At 44.9% G+C, this 22107-nt stretch overlaps 1 protein-coding gene across 3 annotated transcripts in view; it reads right to left on the bottom strand.

Moving 5' to 3' along the window:
• Positions 1–22107, bottom strand: part of Pex14 (peroxisomal biogenesis factor 14) — a 139652-nt gene that overhangs the window by 67149 nt on the left and 50396 nt on the right. For all 3 annotated transcript variants that reach the window (XM_060379068.1, XM_021636211.2, XM_060379067.1), the window contains one exon: positions 14992–15076. In XM_060379068.1, coding sequence (XP_060235051.1) covers positions 14992–15076 — 85 coding nt within the window. The remainder of the gene's footprint in view (positions 1–14991; positions 15077–22107) is intronic.

Genomic DNA, 22107 nt, shown 5'->3' with positions numbered 1-22107 from the left:
CCTCAAACTCAGAAACCTGCCTGCCTCTGGCTCCCGAAGACTGGGGTTAAAGGGGTACACCACCTCGCCCAGCTATGGAGACTTGAGGAAATGGGTTATCATGAGGATTAAATGAGCGATATGTGAGATGCTTTTAAGCTCTAACAGAGAACACAAAGGCTAGGGGCTTCTGTGGTCCCATTGCCAGTATCTTCAAGGTAGGAGCCATTATATCCCCAGTGTTCTCCCAACAGCACCCAGAGAGACAGGGGGCTAGGAATGTTTGGTAGCTTGAGCTGGGCTGGATTAAGGGTAACATGACATCAATAAAACTTGTACCAAACTCCACCTTCAGGCCAAGGCTGCTTTCAGTCACTGCAACCGACTCACTGTGCCTTCTAGATCAAATCATGCTCCTCCCCAGTGCTGGAGCCTGAGTCTGATGACTCCTCTGCCCAGAGCCACATTCCCAGAGCAGCCCCACCTCTTATTTTCTCTTATGGCACCTTGCTCCACTTTCATTATCTTGCTTATTTGCTGTATCTCTGGAGGAGCCTGTTTCTCCCCCAGATTTGTCTGCTCTATTCACAGGGCAAGCACAGTACCTGGTGAGGTACACCCACTCAATCAATACTTGTTGGGTGAGTGGACAGATGGACAAAGGGACAGTAGGAATCATTTAAAACCAAACAGAAAGATCTTCCAAGCAATGCCACTATTTTTGTCATTTCTAGCTTAGCATTTAAGTCTCCTCTTGGCAGGACTGTTTTAAGTGGAGTCTTTGATTAGAAGAAAAAAAAAAGTCAATATCAAAAATCATGGAGCTCCATATTTGTTCTCCTTCAATTACATTCTGTGCAAATCACATCTATTCGTAAGTTAAACGGACTCCCTAACTGCCTCTTCTTCAAACTCAACCTGTGTTCTTTTGGCCAAGACCCCAGATTTTGCAATTAAAATAATATAATTCACAATTCCACCTGTGACTCGAAGACTGGGGAGGATCTGCCTTTGTTCTTCAGTTTCGCACACTGACAGTAAATAGCAAAATGTTGTTCTTGTCGGACAAGAGCGGTGATGCGGCTTGAAGCCAAAGCCAGTTGGAGAGTCCTATTCCCATGCACTGTGGCTTCACTGAAAGGATGACAGTTATGTGGGTGCGATATTTATCAGAGGGTCAAGATGGTTGGGGTTTTTTTTTCCCCTGAAAGATAAACTTCAACTTTATGAATGAAAACCTTTGCAATTATTTAACAAACTCAAAGCTGCGCAAAATTTAAAGACCATCATTTTACTAAAGTTAATCTACTCAACAATTTAATTACAGAAAGATTACTTTTAAAGGGCTTTAAAACTAAAAAGAATAACCACAGAAACAGAGCCCTCCTAAACCCCATGTCTGAGAGGCAAGCTCTGAAAAGACAGGCTCCCATCAGGGTGATCTGCATGCTCAGAACTGAAAGGGGCTTACTAGGGGTGGCCAACACACTAGTAATCCAAACATACGTGTGCGTGGCCCATCCCCCTTCTCATTTAGGACCTCTACTTGAACTGCATTTACCTACCTCAAATTAGGCTTTGCTCCACCCAGCCTGCAATCCCAGCTACTTGGTGCTTATGAAAGAGGATTACAAGTTCAAGGCTGGCTTGAGTACCTGGTAAGTTCTCAGCCAGCCCAGGCAACTTGGTGACAAGATAAAATTTAAAGGGCTGGATATAGCTCAATGATAGAGTACTTGCTTAGTGTGTGCAAGACCCAGGCTCAATTCTCAGTGCTACACGTGGTGGTGGTGGTAGCAAACAAATTAAAAAATATAACATTAAATCTGGTGAATAAAAAACTAGCAATCTAGCAGTAAAAAATAAATCTAAAATCAAGGTACATTGTCTTATGCTTCCCAGACAAGGACACTACAATACATACACAGTTAACACCAGTAAACAAACTTACTTTTATAAGGCACAAATGTTGATTACAATAATGAGGTAAATTAAAAAATACTACCCAAAGTTTAAGTCTAACTACAGCCCAATCAATGTGCTTTTCAACAGTCACTGCCTTATCATATACCTTAGGTTTCAAAATCCTTGCCTTCAACAGCTCTTAACAGTCCCAGCAAAACTCATGCTGTGGGGGCTGGTCTCCTTGTCTCGCTTAGCAGATCCACAACCCTAAGAAGCCCTTCTGTGAGAGAGGTCAGATAAGTGTGACAAGCTTTCTTAAAACCATCTCCAAAAGCCAGTGACGTACTCCTTCAATGAACTGGAGATACCTTTCTTTTGTTCATTATTGAAGGCCTCGCTCCTCGGATTAAAAAGGTTCCCTTCCCTCATGCATGCATGCATGATACTGGCTCTGTGCCCAAAACACGATCCCCCTTCACTTGGAGGCTGTGTATCTAAATGGCTTCAAAAATACTAAGCTTCACCTCCCCTTCCCTGAAAAAGGGGCTGGGGGGAAACGTGCTGTGCTATTTGAGGAAGGCTTTTTCAGTCTGCAAATCTTTTTTCTCATATGGATTTTCCTGATACAACCCGAATCCTGACTTTTCCTGCTCTGTCTTTATCATGGAGACTGGAATGCTCAAAGCCAAGTTGTCCAGACTCCTCAGGCAGCTGGACAAATAAAATGTCTTGAAGTGAGAATAGGGCTCTCTCAGTGAGATGCACCCATGGGTGCTTTGGAAAGTGGAAATGAGGCAAACGGCCAGTGATCTGTTCTTGCCACTGCCGCCTCCCCGTCACTGTGCGTGCATGGGTGTGTGGGCACACCTGGAGTCCAGACGCTGACAGCCACTTCTTCAACTGTTTCTTTTTTTCCTTTTCTTTTTAACAGGTCTCTCCCTGAACCATAGGCTCACCTGCCAACGCCCACGCCAGTGTCGCCATAGTAGCATATGTATCTCTTGAACTAACGCTGTAGTACCAATAGCAAAGGTGGTCAAAATTGCAATTAATCTTGGGCAGGACATATGGGAGGAGGGTTAACAAAGGTGTAGTTAGATTTTGATATAGAGAGGGACTTTGGCAGGCTTAGCTCCTGACTTTCCTCTTCACTGGTTAGCAATAATGAAACTATATTTGAGGTTTCTTTTCCTTTGTTTGCTCTGATCAAAAAGTTTTTAGGCCAAGATTACTTGTGGGTACTGCTTTATGTTTGACTGCATTTTGAGTTAAAATGTAAACTTTGTATTCTTGGTAAAAAGTCTGAATGTTCTGGGAAGTATGCCAGTTTTAAGGTGCATTTTGTATAAAAATACTAGCTTGATTCCAGTAAAGTTGCAGCAGAGTCAAAACCATCAAGGTGTCTCTGTCTGTCAATTCTTCGCCGAAACCGTGTCTTCTTGTCCAAAGCCTTGTTCTCCCACGGACGACGGGAGCCCGACTGGGCCAGTCCGTGGCACTCACCATTTCAGCTGGACGGGCTTGCCAGTGAGCCCTGGATTTCTCTGTGTCAGCCTTCCCAGCTGGGCTTACAGATGTCACCTCCCTTTCACAAGTGCACAGGGCAAGCACTTGGTCCACTGAGCCATCTCCCCAGGCCTCTCTGCTGCAGGTGGAAGCATCGCAGGTGGAACAGGAAGATATTAGAAGCACCAAGATTCAGCTGGACACAACAGCGCTCCTTAATCACAGCAGCTGGGAGACTGAGGAAAGAGGACTCACAGCTTGGGGCAAACTGAGCTATGAGGGCAGTTCAACACCAGCATGGATGACTCGCCCAGTCTCTGTCTCAGAAACAACAGTAAAATGCCACCGGAGCTTCCTATTGCAGTGCACAACCTCTGACCTCATAGGGATCACTTTTTAAATTTTTTTATTTATTTACTTATTTATTTTTTTGTTTTTTTTTTCAAGGCAGGGTTCCTCTGTGTGACCCTGACTGTGCTAGACCTACTTTGTAGACCAGGCTGGCCTCAAACTCAGATATCTACCTGCCTCAGACTCCCCAGCGCTGGGATTAAAGGTGAGCACCACCACACCTGACTCATGGGGGAAGCCAAGCTCACATTCCAAGGCTTCCGTGACTGCTTTTATGGGGGTCAGAAGACACCTGAAGTGGTATCAGCAGCAGCTTTCTGGTCCCTAGATCATAGACTGGATAGTGTGCTCATGAACTCAACAGCTCCACAGGCAGCTTCTGACCCATTGCCTGACCCAGACAGACAGCAGTAACAACGGCCCTGGAAAGTTAATTATTCAATGCTCTGGGCATACCTTGCTCCTGAAGGCCTGGCTTGAGTCAACTCCTTCAGCTCTTTGTGTACGTGTGTGTGTGTGTATACACACAAGCGCGTGAGTAATGTACATACATGGAGGTATGCAGGTGTACCTATGCACACACATGAGAAGGCCAGAGCAGGACTGTGTCCTCTCTACTGGCTTCCGCCTTGGTCTCTCACTGAACTGAAAGCTCAGTTTCAACACTCAGGCTCCTCCTGTTTCCACCTCCTACTGCTGAGGTTACAGGCATATGTGGTCATGTCTAGTTTTTTATGTGAATCTGGAGATTTGAACACAGGTCCTCTTGTTTGAAGAGATAATGTTCTTACCCACTAAGCTACTTTTAAACCCCACCCCTCCTTAAAACAAGGTCTAGTGAGATGTGGTAGTGCACACCTTTGATTCCTGAATTCAAGGCCAGTCTGGTTTACAAAGTCAGTTCCAGGACAGCCAGGACTATACAGGCTAACCCTGTCTTAAGACAAACAAAAAAGACAAGGCCTCATGTAGCCCTAGCTGGCCTCAAACTCACATTAGCTCTTCCAATCCTCCAGCCTCCCAATTCCCCAGTGTTGGGTCACAGGTATGACCACCAGGACCAGCAGACCCTCTGTAGGATCCGCATCCCCAAGCCGGTCAACGAACGTGTGACTTCTGCCGACACGTATAAAGTCCTACCAGTTCCTACTGCATTAAGTGTTACACCACCATCAAGTTCATGGTTTCAACCTGCGTCACAATGAACTCAGTGCAGTCTTGTCTGAGAGAAATCCTTCCCACACCTCAGTAGATGCCTGCAGGTACGGGCCTCTGTAAACTGCTTATATACTGTTCTATGCATACACACATATACACCTGTGTCGAGTTTAGTTTATAAGGTAGGCACAGTAGGAGATCAACAACTAACAAAGTAGAAAAATTATGGCAACATACTGCAATAAAATTTATGTAACTGTGATCTCTTCTCTCCCCGCCCCCAGGTATCTTACTGTTCTATGCGCACTCAGCCTGCAATGCCAACAGGAACAGGAGTAAAGGGGTGCAGGCCTGGCAGCACTGCACTAGAGCTTACACTGTAAGGAGCGGCACTGTAACACTGGGACAGTCTGATACCTCCTACCACCACTAGGTGGCTGACAGATGGTAGGGCATACACAGCGGATCCAATGGACAGAGACGGCACACATCCCAGTGAGGACGGCGCAGAGCAGCTCGAGATTTCGCCACAGGACCCAGAAGCTCCATGCTTTAAAACTTATCAACTGTTATTTCTGGAAATTTCCCTTTTAATATTTTCAGCCTGAGATGGGCTGTGAATAACTGAACCGCAAAGAGCAAACCTGAAGGTGAGTGAGGGCTCCTATCAGCCCATCAAAAACATCTTCTGAGGGCAGTGGGAAGGGGGTTGAGTGCGAACAAAGCATAATGGCACATGTGCATAAAAATGTTATAATGAAATCCATTACTGTGTATGCTATCTTTAAAAAACCACTCCATCAAGAAAGGAGTACATTTTCTAAAGGGTATACACTACTGACCACTACTACCAACACCCAAGGCCTCATTTTCAGAGTAGGCATTTTTTGTATTATTTTCACTTAATTCTAGCAAGACTCCTTTGCGCAGACACTATTATTAACTTCATTTTACAAATAGAGAAACTGAAACACAGTGGCTAAGTATTTAACCCAATGCCGAGTGTGAACCCAGGTAGGCTACGCACGATGCTACGTAGTGGTTTTTTGTTTTTTAAGTTCTTCTACTTGTTTGTTCATTTATTTATTTAAATGACTGCTCTACCTGCATGTAGAGCCTGCACGCCAGAAGAGGGCATCAGATCCCAGGACAGATGGTTGTGAGCCACCATGTGGGTACTGGGAATTGAACTCAGGACCTCTGGAAGAGCAGACAGTGCTCTTAACCACTGAGCCATCTCTCCTGTCCTTATGGTAGTGGTTCTTAACCTTTCTAATGCTGTGACCGTTTAACAGTTCCTCATGTTGTAGTGACCTTCAACCATAAATGTATTTTCGTTGCTACTTCATAACTGTAATTTTGCTACTATTATGAATCATAATGTAAATACCTGATATGCAGGAGGCCTGATATGTGCCCCTAAAGAGGTTGAGAACCACTGCAACTATAGCCTCCCACACTTAAGTTTCTAAACATGACCTATTGTTTAGTCCTAAGGCTGCCTCCATGTGGTTCTACTAGTGGATAATTTGAGCCTTAATCTTCCTAATTTCTATGTTCAAAATACTGATGCACAACTACTGAGAAGAGAAATAATATAACCACCTTCAAGCAACAGTTGGGAAGTTTCTTAACAACAGAAACTCAGGGGGCCCAAGAGATGGCTCAACAGGTAAAGGTACTTGCTGCCAAGGCTAACATGACCTGAGACATGACATGACCAGGACCTACATGGTGGGAAAAACCGACTCCAGAGTTATCCTCTGACCTTAACATGTATGCTGAGTCACACACACACACACACACACACACACACACACACACACCCCTCCCTCTCATACATGCAATCAGTTAAGTATATTCTGAACACATGATTTCGCCGTTCTAGGTACTTCCCAGAAAGCACTCATACTCACCTCCAAGTCTTACTCATGGATGTTTATATCAGTTTTAGTTTTAATGTTCCCAAACCAGAAACAACCCAAATGTCCCATGAGTGAACAGGTAAACAAATGAGGCCAAACAACTACTGATCCACAGTACATGGATAAACCTCAAATATCATATGATTACATTTACAAATAAAGGCTAAACAGATGTTATAGGATACTCTCCTAATCCCAGCATTTCAAAGGCTAAGGTAGGAACAGCAGGAGTTCAGGGCCAGCCTTCGATACATAGCAAGACAAAACAAGCTGCCATTTCTGTTTCAATTTCTCTGCTACCACTCCAGCCCAGATCCCCCACAGCTGACTAACAATGTACTTGGATACCCTTTGGAGCTGTTTGGCAACTGCCAGGCAACCTTAAGTCCAGAACCTAGCGTGAACGTCTCTAACAGTTTTGCAATGCTCCAACTGGCCCACGAACTGCTGTCATCACACTCGCGGTGGCTGCCTACGCCATCAACTTCAGTTCTTTTCTTGCTTGACATCCCCACAGGTCAGTCTCGCTAACTGCCCATACCCTTGCAAGAGCTTCCCATCATAAATGGCTTCCTGCCCATTCTTCTCCATCTAAGTCAGGGGCCTCCCTCCAATCTAAGGTCAAAACTAAGCTTTGGTGACCCCAGTGACTGGGAAGAGGGTTCTGAGCAGACAGAAGACCGAAAACAAATAGTCAGAGGCCTGAAGGCTAACAACTCTGAAGCTGCACTTTTAGACTGGCGCAACTAAATTGTAACTTTTTTAAAAAGGGAGCTGAAGGTGGGATGAACATGCTGGTCTCTTCTAATTGCAGCCATTCCTTCCTTAGCCATGCATCCATTTTCAGACTCTGAGGGTTCTGGGTACTGAGGGTCATGAAAGTAGACCAGACGACTACCCGTGAGCTCAGCAGAAGGAAGATGACGCTTCAGCCTCCTCTGCCCTGATTGCTGACCCCAAGCCCCTCCTCCTATGCAGCACCTACTGCAGTGGCAGGTGCCTAATAACACTCTGCAAACAGTAGGTGCCGAATTAGGGCTGAGCATCCCAGTGGCCATTATCTCATGAATCATTTAATCACAACCAAAGAAAGTAAGTCTACAAACTGTACTTGAGAACAGATGCTATCCCTCCAGTTTCTGGAGCTTCTTTGAACACTGACTTTGTAAACTTAGGAGGCAGGGAAGGCGGCACACACCTGTAAGTTCAAGAGTTCAAACCAGCCTGGGCAACACAAACCCCATCTCAAATAAATAAACTGATAAATTAGTCAATGAATTAAAATTCTGAGCCTATTCATTCAAAAAGTGAAGGATGAAGAGATTCTTCTAGTAAGTTAGTATTACTGGGGTAATCAAAGACCAAACAGTCCATCAGAATCCAAACTCACGTGAAGTAGTCATAGCAAGTCATTATAGTGTCTTTTTTCTCTTAATTTCTTTAAGCCAGATAAAGTGGCTCATACCTGTAATCTGAGCACTTGGTAGAAGTAAGAGAATCATGAATGTGGGGCTAGTCTGGGCTATAAAGAGATTTCTAGGCCAGCCTGAGGTACACAGTGAGACTCTTAGAAAACAGTAATTTTTTTCAATAATAATTTCTATGTACAGTTATATGTTTATATTTCTATTAGAAAATCAATTTGTTAACCAGGTGGTAGTGGCACATGCCTGTAATCTCAGCACTTAGGAGGCAGAGGCAGGTGGGTGTCTCTGTGAGTTCCAGGCTAGCCTGGCCTACAAAGCGAGTTCCAGGACAGCCAAGGCTACACAGAGAAACCCTGTCCAAAAAAAAAAAAAAAAAAAAAAAAGACACAAAGAAAATCATTGTCTTATATCCTATGAAACTTGAAATTTTATGGAAGAAAAAGTTCACATTAGCCTGCTGATTGATCACATATAAAAATTCTCTTATTTTTTTTTTTTAGCATGTTCCCAAATTGATACATGGTCAACAATCTAACAGTATTCACTAGGCCATTATCTGAAACAGTAAAAGATAAAATAAAAGACCAAAACACAAACCTGAGACTGATTTTCTAAAAGTATAATGTGTGCACACAATGGAATACTATGCAGCCAAAGGAAAGAGTGAAGTAAATCTGTCTACTTCCACACTCTAAGATCTACAGCCAAGTTGAGGCCAGAGACCCATGTTTCTGTGAGGGTGAGGGATGCTCAGTTCCTTTCTTTCACACTGGGTCACTTCTGGACAGAGACTCCAGAATCTTCCAGGAAGAACAGGGCAGGGCACAGGGACCAGCAAGAAGATGGCACACTTTTCACTGCATGTCCTCAACTTGGTGCATGTGTGGAGTCAGAGACAGCGCTGTGGAGTCAGCTCTCTCTCCTACCGTTATGTAGGTTCCAGAGACTAAAGCCAGGTCACCAGGCCTAAACAGCAAGGACCTTTACTCGGAGTAATCTTGCCAGCCTCTTACTAAACTTTCAATATCCCAAGAAGAAAATTAAAATTTAAATGTTAGTAACACAGGGTCGATACCGTCACTTTGTCTTTGCAGTAGTAGCAGGGTAGGCCCAGAGTTTACAGAAGAACCCTCCAGTCCTTTCAGAGTATCTGGAAAATCCTCAAGAGGCTCCCCCACAGAGAGGGCTCTCTTATACAGAGAGCCCTGTATAAGAAGCTGCACAGCTCTGCTTCTGGGACAGCGAATGCTATCCATTTGAGGGGCTCTCTTATACAGAGAGCCTCTGTATAAGAAGCTGCACAGCTCTGCTTCTGGGACAGCGAATGCTATCGGCCCCTCAAAATGAGACACCACATGTCTGTTCCCAGCACTAAAGCTGCTTCAGCCTCTATAGGCCTCTCCTGTATGCTGAGAAAAATCTGTGGAGTTCAAGACAAGTTTGGATAACAAGGGAAGCAGGAAAATTGATGGGGAGAAACCAGTCAGCATGATGAATAGGCTGGTCCAGAACAGCAGGTGACGGATATGCAGATGCAAGACTGGCAGGGAGGGAAGATAGTCCGTGCACAACAGATGGATGGAGATGCTCAATCATCCTCAGGAATAGGCACACAGTGCCACACAGCCCTGTGTGCTCCGGCCGGCTCCTCACTTCCCTGCAGGGTGCAGCCCCCACTCAGGGCAGGCCTAGGGTAAAAGAGCAGGAGGAGGGAGGAAGGTGGCATCCCTGCAAGCCGACTGTAGGCCAATGGTGAGTGCCACTCTTCACTTTGCCGTCTTCCTCCTGCTCCTAAAGATGCCAGTTCTTCGTCTCTCTCACTGCCTCACACTCCAAGAAAAGCTTTTACTGTTTTCCCGGGGCAGAAAGGCTATCACCACAAGAAATTTAGTGCATACTGGAGTGACAGGGCAAACTGGGATTGCTGTTCCACTGTCCACAATCCTGTTCTTTCCATCATCACAGCTTGTGACCGAGAACCTAGAGCAACCTGTTTACATCAAGTCTGTGGCAGCAGAGCTCATCAAGTTAGGGGTACTTATTTCTCTAGTAATCTAAGACTAACAACAGTAAGAAGACACACTCACCTTGGGCTCAAAGGCAAAGCACTTGCCTAGGATGCCCAAGACCCTGGGTCTGATCCCTAGTACAAAAATAATGAGGAAGAAAGGAAGGGAAGGAGAGAGGGAGAGAGGTAGGGAGGGAGGGAAGGAAGAAAAAAGAAGGAACGAAGGGAGGGAGGGAAGGAAGAAAAAAAGAACAAAGGAAGGGAGGGAGGGAAGGAAGAAAAGAGGGAGGGAGGGAGAGAGGTGTCTCAGTAGGAACAACTTTAAAAATGTCTATGATGTACCCAGGTTCAATTACTCCAGCAAACACTGGAATGAATCTAAACCTTGATGCCATAATCCATGTCTCATGAACAAAGACTCAGAAGGGCCAGACGGCCCCTCACAGGGCCAACACTACTCCTTCCAGCTCAAGCAAGGGGTGGTGCTGGCAAGATGTCCACCCCCTGCCCCTAAGCTATCTGCTGGACCCTAGCTCCAGAAACAAAAGCTCTATAAAAAGACTTCTGGTTTCACTAAGACACACTAAAAAATTAATTATAAAGTAAAGCTGAAGGAGAAAATTAATTTTAGAAACACAAGAGGTTACTTTTTTTTCCTAGAGATGGGGGAGGAAACAGTTATTTTCGTTTTCATCCTGGGGCACAAGCTGGGAGCTGTCCAGTCGATAACCTGGCCATCAGAACAAGGTTTGTAATTAAAAGGTCAGTGACCTGGAAAGCCAGGCCCACTCCCAGAGCTTCTCAGTAATGACGGAGCTATTAAATTAAGACTGTTATGAAATCAATGCTAAAAAAGCTTTCATGGTAACGAGATTCCATTCAAGGACATGCAAACTACCTCATGAAATGGATGTAAATGATAAAAAAAAAAAGAAAAGTAATAAAAGAGAGTTAAATTGAAATCTGTGTAAGAATTTACTCCCCCTTAAAGGACTCCAGTGAGAGAAGCCCTTCACCTCTACCCCACCACCAAGGCTGACCCAGCAGGATGCTTTCTTCCCCAGTTCCTGTCCAGAGGGGGAGCTTCGCTACTGGGGCTCCAGCTTCCAGGAACAGAAGGATGTGATCTGTTCCACCTTTTACGAGAAGAAAGTACTCCAAGGATGAGGAGCGAGCCTTTTGTTTACACACCTGAGGAGGGTTATGTAGAAAAGCTTACAATGGCTTTGAGAGGAACATTAGGGCAGTCAACTGACAGCTCTGTCCCTTCCTCCGCATCATCCTTCTTCCACCTCCCGAGCGCAGGTATCTCATTTGCCCAACCAGCACTCAGCCTGTGAAGCGCACTGGGGAGTGGCTTGCCTCCTATCCCACATTTTGTGTATCAAGTCAACAGCAGCTCATGGACAATACTTTCCGAGCCTCTCTTTGGACTGCTGCTACTGCTGTTTCTAAGTTACTCTGGCCTCCTGGGCTGCAGCCTGCTTAGAGGCCAGCTGCCTGGCTGGCAAGAAAAGCGCCTATATATAGACCAGCTCCTTGAGGGTTTAAACCCCACATAGTCTAACACATGTGGCTGCCTCTACCATGGGTGTGTCATCTGCAGAACCAAGAGGCTAGACACTGTACACAAACACTTATTCAAATATTCTGAAGGTGAACAGCTGCTTTTCTCTGTCATCCTAAAGAGAGAAAAAAATCCTGATAATAGGAAGAATTGCTGTAAATTACATAAAATGGCAATGCAAACTTCAAAGAAAATGATAAATGATTCTAATAACTTCATGTTTCTCATTAATGACTCCATATCAAGACTTTAAAAGAGATCACAAAACAAACAACAACAACAAAACAAAGAAGACAGACACTTGCAGACCAAGCTCTCCCATCTCAGCACACTCCCACCGCCCGTCAGAGCTCAACACTTAACCTGTCAGTAACAAAGGCCCAGTGCAGCCCTGCTTTGGGCTGTGGTTTCACAATAAAACAAACTGAGCTGATGCACCTAAAGTAACCCTCATTTTCCACTGAACTGACATGTACTACAGGGACCTCAATTTCTATATTAAATATTAAATAATATTAAAAGAAAAACAAAATTGGATTTGCTTTTTCAGGAAAGAGATGTTTATTAAAAAAAGAAAAAAAAAAAAAAAGATAGATTATAATTCAAGTCAGTACTCTGCTGCAATTCCCCAAAGTGACATTGCTAGGAAAAGCCAAGGCCACAGCAGCTGAGAGCTCTCCCAAAGCCAGTGCCCTGAGCCCCTACTGCCATGGCCCTGCAGAGAAAAGACCTTACAGCCAGGTGTCAGGGCCTCAGTCAGCCAACCCTCCCCCTTCCATAGCTGAATGATGGTGCCGAGCGCACTGGCTATGTAAGCCTGACCCAGGAAACAGTAGAAATTTAAAAAGTGAAGCTTAAATCTGTGAAGGGGTTTTTCCTCCCCAGACACCAATCAAACTTTGCAATTCTTCGCCCAGAAAAGGTCCTGCCAGAACTTACCCTACTGGGATTCACCTCGGAAATGGGTAATTACGGACTGAAGGAGCATTTTAGAGGATAATGGAGACAGTTGATTAGCTTCAGAGATTCCAGGCTTAAGCAAGGGTGAACCCATGCAGGTCTCTTTAGAGCAAGAAGAGCTGTACAGCCTCCCCAGGCTCCCAACACCCACATTTCTGAAGACTAGCCTGACTTAGAGTCCACTCTCCCAACAAACATCCCTCCCTTTCGCACCTCTGTGCACACCTTGATCTCAGGGACACCTGACAGCCTTTAACTCAGATCCTCCCCCAGCCCTGGCTGCCTATCCTCGTTCCCTGCTTGGCTTCTTCCCCAGCACCCCTCACCTGACACAACACAGACTTCACTTTCCCACTTGTTCACATCCTGTCCCTGTTAGAACAGAAGCTCTGTGAGGACAGGGTTCTGTCTTGTCAGTTCTCAGTGAATTCCCAATGGAGAGATTAGGGCAAAACACAGAGTGGGTGTTCACTCTTAGGTGAACTGACTGATCAACCAACTGAATGTCCTTCCTTCCTTCCTTCCTTCCTTCCTTCCTTTTTCTTTTAAAGAGCAACCAGTAATAACTGCATAAAACAGTTCCCCTTCTATAGTGGTTATAAGCCAAGTGACTCAAAAGAAGTATTATTTGATCCAGAGTTTCTCCCTCTCCCAGTCAGGGATTTATTAAAATTAAACAGATTAGATGGAGCTCCTGATTCTAAAACTGCTCCGCCAAGCCTGCGGTGGGGAAGTGCCGAGCAAACACCAGAGACATTTGTCTCTAAATTGCTCTAAATACCTTCTGCAAATGAAATTCTAACCCAGCTGCGTTTGAGAGAAAATGAGGACTAACTGGTCATTGTCAGTGGAGGAGGAGATCGGACAGTTATAACACTGCGCAACGCACTGGGCTAAGGATCTCTCAGCAACCATAGATTTTGTCTCAGGTTACCCCGGGTAATCAGCTCAGCTTTTAGGCTCAGCTTTCTCTTGCTTCAATGCTTTGATGAGAGAGCTGAAATCCCCAAGCTTTTATGATTAATTACTCCCTATAGGTACACATATTTCAAGGAAAATCTCTTTTATGGCATGATGCTTGCAGAGTAGAGAGGCCAGCCAACACACTCCAAATTTTAATAATCTCGTAATGATGGGGTGAGCGTCATGCAGCCAGCACGTATGCAACTCCTTCATGGGGACCCTGCCTCGGGTCTGCTGCTAAGCAGCTGCTGTGAGCGCAAACCCTGCGAGTGGGATCAGTGGAGAGAGCACCAGTGTGGGCCCCAGAACAGTGCTTCAGTGGGACTCCACAGGGATGCTTAGACTATGCCATGAAAGCATCCCATCATCCATCCCAGTTCTAAAAAAAATTACAGAATCACCAGAATTTTGAGGCCAATATTCTAGCTTTTAAAGAAAAAAAAGTAGTTTTGGGGTGAAGTATGCCACCCCACTCCCTAGTGTTACATAAAGCCCTCCAAGTAGCTTCTAGAGCTCTAGAAAAGCCCATGTCCTAAGAATAAAAAGCCTGCCTTCTTTTTTCGGTTGCACGGTTGGTTAGTTTTGCTTTACAAAACACCAAAAATATCCTAAATTCCAACAGAACCAGAATAGGTTCTATCTGTTTCAACCAATGAGAACAAGTGAGGATCCATTTTACCCCAGCTTACAGAAATACCATAAGAGCCAGGAATTTACCACTGCAAACTAGAAATCAGACTGACCCCTGGCTTGACCTTAATCCTGACTGTGTTGATTCAGCTCTTTGTGGATCTTCACTGAAGCAGCTGACCTCTCCTAGCCCAAGCAGGACATGTGGAGTTAGGGTCACAAACAGACTGACCAGAGAACCAGAGAGCAGGAGCCCTCCAATTTGATTCAGTAGGCCAGCTCTGCCACTCAGTGCAAACAGCACAGTGATGCTCTTGGCCGCATGTCTGAAGCTAATTTTTCAAATCCTGTAATCTCTCTGCTCTACTGGGAGTAAGGAAATGTGCATTCCAGAGGGGTGGTTGCCTCACCCCTATTATTTACACTCCACATACACGAACGCACGCACGCACGCACACACACACACACACACACACACACACACACACACACACACACGGAGAGCCATGGCGATCCCTGATATAGTTGGCACCTGTCTCTAGCTGTAGTTTCCACCTGCCTCAGCCCCAACCCTTTCTACAAGACCACTCTACACTGCAAGGAAACCTGTACCTTTCTTCTTAAGAAATGCTCTCCTGGTCGCAAGTGGACTCTGCCGGACCCGAGAATTCTGTAGGAACTTCACTGCTGTGGCAATCTGGTGGGAGAGATAAAACAGAGAGAGTAAACTTCAGTAATCTGAGTTTCAAGACCAGAAATCTTGAGTTCCCAGGGCCACAGACAGAAGGACACTGCTGGGATCAAATATATAGCAGGCTACTTCTTCAACTAGAACTCCACCTCAGTAGAAGACCGGGTGTCTCCTGGCATCACTGGCTTCCTGATTCTGAGAGACACAAATCTCATCTCCACCACTTAGTGTTCTGGACCTGCACTGAACTTTTCCTGTCTTCCTGGCTCAAGCTGCTGTTTGGCCATGCTTGATCAGTCACTACCCTTGTGCCGCACACACCCTCACTCTGGAAGGCTTCCCTTGCCCATCTCTACCTGTCCACGCATTACATAATGCACCAAAATAATTTTTTGCACGTGTGCATGCACACATGTATACACACAGAGAGAGAGAGAAACAGAGGGAGAGAAGGAGGGAGAGAAGGAGGAAAGGAAAGTGGGGAGGGAGGGAAAGAGGGAGAAAGAACCTATACAGCCTGTTCTGACTCCTCAGAGCTTTCCCTAAATCAGCAAGCTCTTCTGATCTTCCTCTTCTCTCTTTAGTTCTTCAGTGCTGTAGTGTGTACCATATAATTGAGACATAATTATACTGTCTTCTCTTCTCATGTTCAAGCTGCCTCCCCAACTGCACGCTAAGGAATGGCAGGACGAGACCATGCTCCCTGTATAGTACCTGGCAAAGCACTGGAGCTGAAGGAGGCTGTAAAGAAGACACACATCACTAGAGGGGCCACACTAGCCCCTCTAGTGCAGGGGAGCGGAATTCTGATGAGCCTTCAAAGTTTGGGATTCCCTGGCTACAAGCCAATACATGGACAGAATCTCTACCTACCCCTTTGATGAAATCTCCATGCATACAGGTAAGTCAAGAAGGGGATGGAAGAGGCATTAGCACATGTCTCCATGCTGCCTGACTGCCATCCACAGCAAACACTGGTCCTACAGGGTGGCACGTGCCAAGCGACAGCAGTAGGAAAAAGGGACGACTTAGAATGGCTGGCACTATTCACCTCATCAAAACCAAAAGAAAAGCATGGGCCCTGTTAAGGGAAGGCTAATGGGTCTTGCAGTTCACTTCTCGGGGCCAAAAGCAAGGACATTTCTGTGATCCTAAGCCGAGATTAGAACAGCAAGTGCTGTAACTGTGAGTGAAGTTCAGTCTGCACATCACATCCCGAAAATAGAGTTCTCAGAAACAATTGAAATGAAGACAGAACAGAAAGAAAGAGGAGAAGAGGAGGAAAGTCAGGGAAACCCCTTATTCTCCTGATAAACCCTCAGTGGGAGCTCACCCTGGGCTCAGCATCCTGACTTTTCAGATCTGGACCTGTCACTCATAAGATACTACTGGTCTCCAGAGCCCTGTGGGCGAGGTGGGCCTCCAGCACTGCAAGCAGCTCTGACCACCACAGATTGCAGGACAACCAATAGTTCCAGGCTAGAGAAAACTCAATGTGGGAGCCTGTAGAACCCCAAGCCTGATACTTAACTAGATCACCTCAGGTTACGCTGGCAAAAAAGAGAAATCTCACAAACCTCTACAGTAGTATGATGAGACTGGAAAGGGAGGGGTACAAGAGAAAAGACAGAGGAGATACAAGGGGGAAAAAAGGGGAACATGCAAAAGAAACCTGAGTCCAAGAGAAAGGGGGATGAGAGGAGGGGAAAGGAAAGAGGAAAGGGAGGATACACTATGCTCCAGAAAGAGAAGGGACAGGCACCTATCATAGGCCCTCAGGGGTCAACACCAATCTGCACCACTCAGATGGCCCAGGGATAATTGTGTCCACCTGAGAAAATAATGCATCTCTACATGGAAGAAAATGACAGTATTGGCACCATGCGGCAGCCGCTGTGGCTGTGACATGTGTTCCAAGTGTCACAGGAAATGGGATGAACAGGTCTTGGGCAGCTCCTATCATTCACCTATACAAAGAGAAACCCTTCCTGCATCCTTCCAAAATTTCCCGTGACAGAGAAAGAAGACAGAATCACACCACTAAAACGCCAGGTTTCACCTTGCTCTTTTAATACAGTCCTTGGTATATGCATTTCTGGTCAGAGAGCAAAGTTCTGATGGGTTTAATGGTGCACTCAATGCAGTGCTTGGCGCATTCCATCAATTTTTTTTTTTTAAAAATTGCATCTCTTATTTCTTTAAATACATTAATCAGCCTCGTGTAGGCAAAACGGATCCATCGGACAATGCAATAAACATGAATTATCATCTATCCAACACGCATAATGGCTTAAAAATACATAATAGCAGGTGTAGTTTAAATGATTAGTTATTACACCTGTGGTGGGTCTGATTCAATTGGGAAAAATCATCTTTAATAGGTTAAAAGGTTTAGATCACCATGCTTTCCTTAAAGTGGCTGCAGAGAGGGAATGATGGAGTGCTCTGTCATTAGTAATTCATTTAAGAAAAACGTGGGGGATATAGCAAAGAACAGCATAAACGAGCGAATCCAATTTAAACATCAGGTAGAGTAGAAAACACCTTTTAAAAGAGCAAGATAAATGAATTTGGAAGGGAGATGAAATTGACGTATTTATTTTAACGGGAATTTGACAAAGTCCCGGCACACTTCAAACTTGCAAAAATATGAACAATTTCTTTTAAAGTTTCCACTCACTAATTTCAAGTCATATAAAATAATACTGCCAAACACCTACGTAAAGTGTTTCTGAGGCTTGTTTATGTTCCCCTTGATCTTTGTCTAAAAAGCAGGCGACAGGCAAATCACATATTTAACAGCAGCGATATCACTACGCCAGATGCAAAAATATAAAGCACCCCAACTAATAGCCTCAACATAACGTGCTGAATAAGAAAGATACCCAGCTAAGCAGCTATGTGTAAGCATGAACACAGGAAAACCACTCTCCTCCTTTCACTGATTATTTCTCCAACCACTCTTCACTCTACCCTCCCCCCCACACACACAGGACACTAGCACACTGATGGAAGTAGGGTAGGGTGGTAAAGGACTTGTCCAATCTAGAATTTTATAGCCCCATGATTCATGCGCTGATGGTAAAGGATTTCCCAAAACTCCTTACCCATAATGCAAAGATCTTTGCCCACTGAATTAACTGCCAAGGTGCTCAGTTTGGGCTTTCACCAGCCTATTGTTGGACATTTTTCATTAACTTCATGAAACAATTCAACTGACTTCCCTCTGCAGAGGACCAACACACACAGCACGCTTTTGTTGGATTAAATGATGGGGTGCCTTCGGCCTGTCCTGTATTATCATTTGATTTTCTAATTAGAAGATGAATGTGACTATTCATGGGTTATATTTGTGCCCAACTAAATTACATAAATTCAGGCCAAATCTTCCGCCTCAATGTCAAAGATGTAAAACGGAGACAGGAACTTTACTGCACATGTTGTGGGAGTGCAGTGAGCCACGGAGAATTGTGGCGCAAAGCTCCTGATGCCATTGTTGGGCCACTTGCTGAGGAGTCCATTCCTCAACTCTCAGACTGATTGAGTTCTTAATGAGTGTACCTCAAATTAGTAGTAGCTAGTTTGATTTTTTTTTTTTTTAATTAAAGATGAACTCCGGAAAAAAAAAAATCAGAAGCAAAGTTTCTCATTTCCCCCAATTGTCCCAAAGGGCAAAACAGAGTAACTCTACCAACCACTGACTCCATGATTGTAGGGAAGTTTGTAATTTCACTGCTTATCCCTTTAACGTTACGGAAAAAAAAAAAAAAGTGAGGACTGTATTCTCTTCTCTTCTCTTCTTTGTAACAGTGGCTGCACTGGAGTCCCTGACAGTTACCTAGGGAGAAAGCGGGGGAGGGCTTCAGGCTGTAAAATACCTTTGGATAACTGGTCAACTGAGCAAGATCTACCTGGAAGACCAGGATCTGTAACTGCAAAATGGAGGGAGCATGGTGTGTTCCAGGTGCCTGCTACAATCCTAACTAAGCACACTGCATGGGGTCAGGAAGCCTGAAGGGAAGAATCTAGGATCTTGACAATCTTCATTGAAGAGACACTTCCTACGTGCTTACCTTTCTCCCACAAAAGACCCACATGCTCTAATCTTCAGAGCCTGCCTAACAACAAACCCGGGGTCTGAGGGAGTCTTAGGCACTCTGCACTTGACATGTACGCCCTAATGCACCAGTCGCTGGTGACATTTATTTGGAATGCCACCAATTCCTGCACTCCTGTGTACTACGCACACATCTATCTCTTAAAATGTGAGCATTCATTAGCCAGCTTAAAATATTAAAAATATTCAAAAATTAATGACCTTAACAACCAAAGCCAATACCCTTTTAACCCAGAGAGATGGCACCTACAGGGCAGGAGAAATGACCAGCACACGGGCCTGAAACCCCACTCCAGTACCCCGCCACTCCAGCACTGCTCACAAGATTAAATTGCCTGTGAAAGGCTCCTCCGCTTCAGCTCTAAAGCAGACACCCAGAATCCTGTTAACAGGCGCTAGACCAAAGCCAGATCAGTTTTAACAAGGGCTGACTTTAAAAGCCAGGCAGTGCTGAGGAGAGAGCCCTCCTCGAAGCAGAAATGTTGCATTTTAGTAAGAAATCAGTACTCTGTCAGGAGTTCCTTGACAAATATGGTCGTCGGTGGCACAAGGAAATAGTTGCAAAGCAGCTGTTAATCAGAGAAACACAGCGTAGAACGCTGATGCTAGCACTCGTGAAAAAATGCAACGGGCTAATTATGAAGCCATATATCTCACTAAAGAGGCTGTGTGCCTTGAGATTTTAGGCAAAGCACACTCAGATCTAGGGTCCTAGGACAGCAGATTTCTGGTTTTCTGCACCCAGAAAACCAGCTTCCTCTCTGCTCTACTGTTCACAGTGGCAGGCTCTCTGTTCTTTCTCAATTCTTTCTAGGTAGGGCACAGGCTAGGGAGGGAAGGAGGCAGAGGCAACCAGAAGCCCCACTGCAGGAACACATCCAAAAGGTGACAGACCTTAAGTCAAAGCAGAAGAAAAGTCTATGAGCCTGCAAAAGAAAAGAAATGTTGGAAAGGAAGAGCACCAAGGGACCAAATGTGTGGGAACTTCGATGGGCAGAATGAAAAATAGCGGCAATAAACAAAAGATAGACACAAGGCATCCGAAGCTTAAAGGAAGAAAGGGAACATCCAGCTACCTGGGTGTGAAATTCAATGCAGAAAAGCCAAGGGTCTCCCAGCCAGGTACAGGAGGGAAAGTTAATATGCTGAGGAAGGCTCGGTCAGCCAAAATTCAATACGATCTGCTGCAAGGACAAGGAGGAACAGGCTCCCCGAAACCAGACTAGAGGAGGGGGAGGGGCGCCACAGCACACTCAGAGCAAAACCACTGGAATGGCAAGAGGGGAATAACCTTGAGATGGACATGCAGTCGGGAACCCAAGCACAGAGCCCAAGTGCCCCCTAGCCGGAGCCAGTGGAGGCGCAGGCCAGAGGTGGCCGCTGGGCTAACTCACACAGCCCAAATTAAGTGTTTTCACTCAGGGAAAATGAAATGTTTTGCAAGATGAAACAGAATGAAAATTGAGGTTTTAGGTAATTACTAGTTGGCATTTACATATCACGGGCTGGTTCAACACCTATTCATTTTCCTCTTTTATTTAAAAAATTGCTCATTAGAAATGAACAGATGACAGTGACAGGGTTTTGGTTGGGGGTTTTGGTTGGGTTTTTTGTTGTGTTTTTTTTTTTTTTTTTCAATATTCTTTCCCCTTCTCTGAGGGCTACAAAATCAAGAAGTACGTTTTAGCCCATTTATCTACAAATTAGCACACAAGTATGCAAGCATGCACGTGCAAGCATGGGTGCATACATTTACGTTTAATTTACATTAAGTGGAGAATGAAGAAAGGAAAGTCTGTTCATAAAACCCTGAAGTTCACAAACTAAAGACAGTGAACTTAACATAGCTAGCCCTGTACCTAGGAAGAGATGAACTATCAAGTGCCCTGGTGCTCAAAGAGTTAAAGGAAGGAGTCTCTCTCAGTTGGAATTTCCTGGTTGTGGTCATTGTGTCCTTCCTATTGTTGATGTGGGTTACAACCCCATAGTAACTATGCTTGGGGGTCTAACTTCCTTTGTTTTATTTTCCTTGGTCCTTTTGTTTTTCACATTAAAGAATAAAATACCTCTGGTAGAACAGCAGAAAGAGTTGACACGACACAACACAGTATATTTTAGGGACTATTGTGTAAATCTGTATTTAGGGAATTCTAAAGCATGCATTATTGACCCTAGTCTCTCTTAAAACATTGATATATGAAGTAAAGCCTGTATGAAAAGTGGCAACTTCACATGCGCAAAAACTACCTTTCAAAGTGAAATATCTCTGTCATCTACATTTTTTTTTCTTGGTCCTAGTTAAAAATATTGCGTGAGCGACTCGCCAGAATGCCACTGTTTTGTTGTTTTATGGGAGTAGTTCTTCCAGAGAAGTATGTAGCCAGACACCACACACTACTTAAATACCACACGACAGGGTTTTAGGGAGCCGGTGACTTCGGAGAGGTTTTTCTGCTCAGCAGAGGACTCTGTGCCAACTTACAGCACAGAGGGAGCTGGAGCAGGGAGCAGCGGAGCCGCGGGCTGCAGATGCTGCAAGCCACTGAGCGTCCTCGCTGCAGAAGGAGCCAAACACACAAGCTTGCTATAGAGGAAATGAAAACCCTGGCCTCTGGGCTGAGAAGATCAAAGTTCCTTTTTAGGAAAGGTTGAGAAGGAAAAGGATTTTCTCCTTTGGGCAGAAAGAAAAGCAAATTTAAATGCCTTGTCCCCACGCACCCCCACCTGAATTTCCACAGCAACCCCTCTAATTTCTGATGCAGCCAACAAAGCAGTTACCCAAAGAGGGGAGAAAAAAAGGATGACATTTGCCTTTTCCTTGGCTTTGAAATCCAACTGGCAGCAGATTGTTTGAAGTCCTGTGTAGAGAAGAAACTGTAATAGCCTCCATGCTGAAAAGAGGAGGGAAATGCCATTATAC

Source organism: Meriones unguiculatus, chromosome 3 (genome assembly GCF_030254825.1).
Source record: "Meriones unguiculatus strain TT.TT164.6M chromosome 3, Bangor_MerUng_6.1, whole genome shotgun sequence".
NCBI lineage: Eukaryota > Metazoa > Chordata > Mammalia > Rodentia > Muridae > Meriones > Meriones unguiculatus.
The sequence above is the reverse complement of the archived record's forward strand: the minus strand, read 5'-3'. Positions and strand labels throughout refer to the sequence as shown.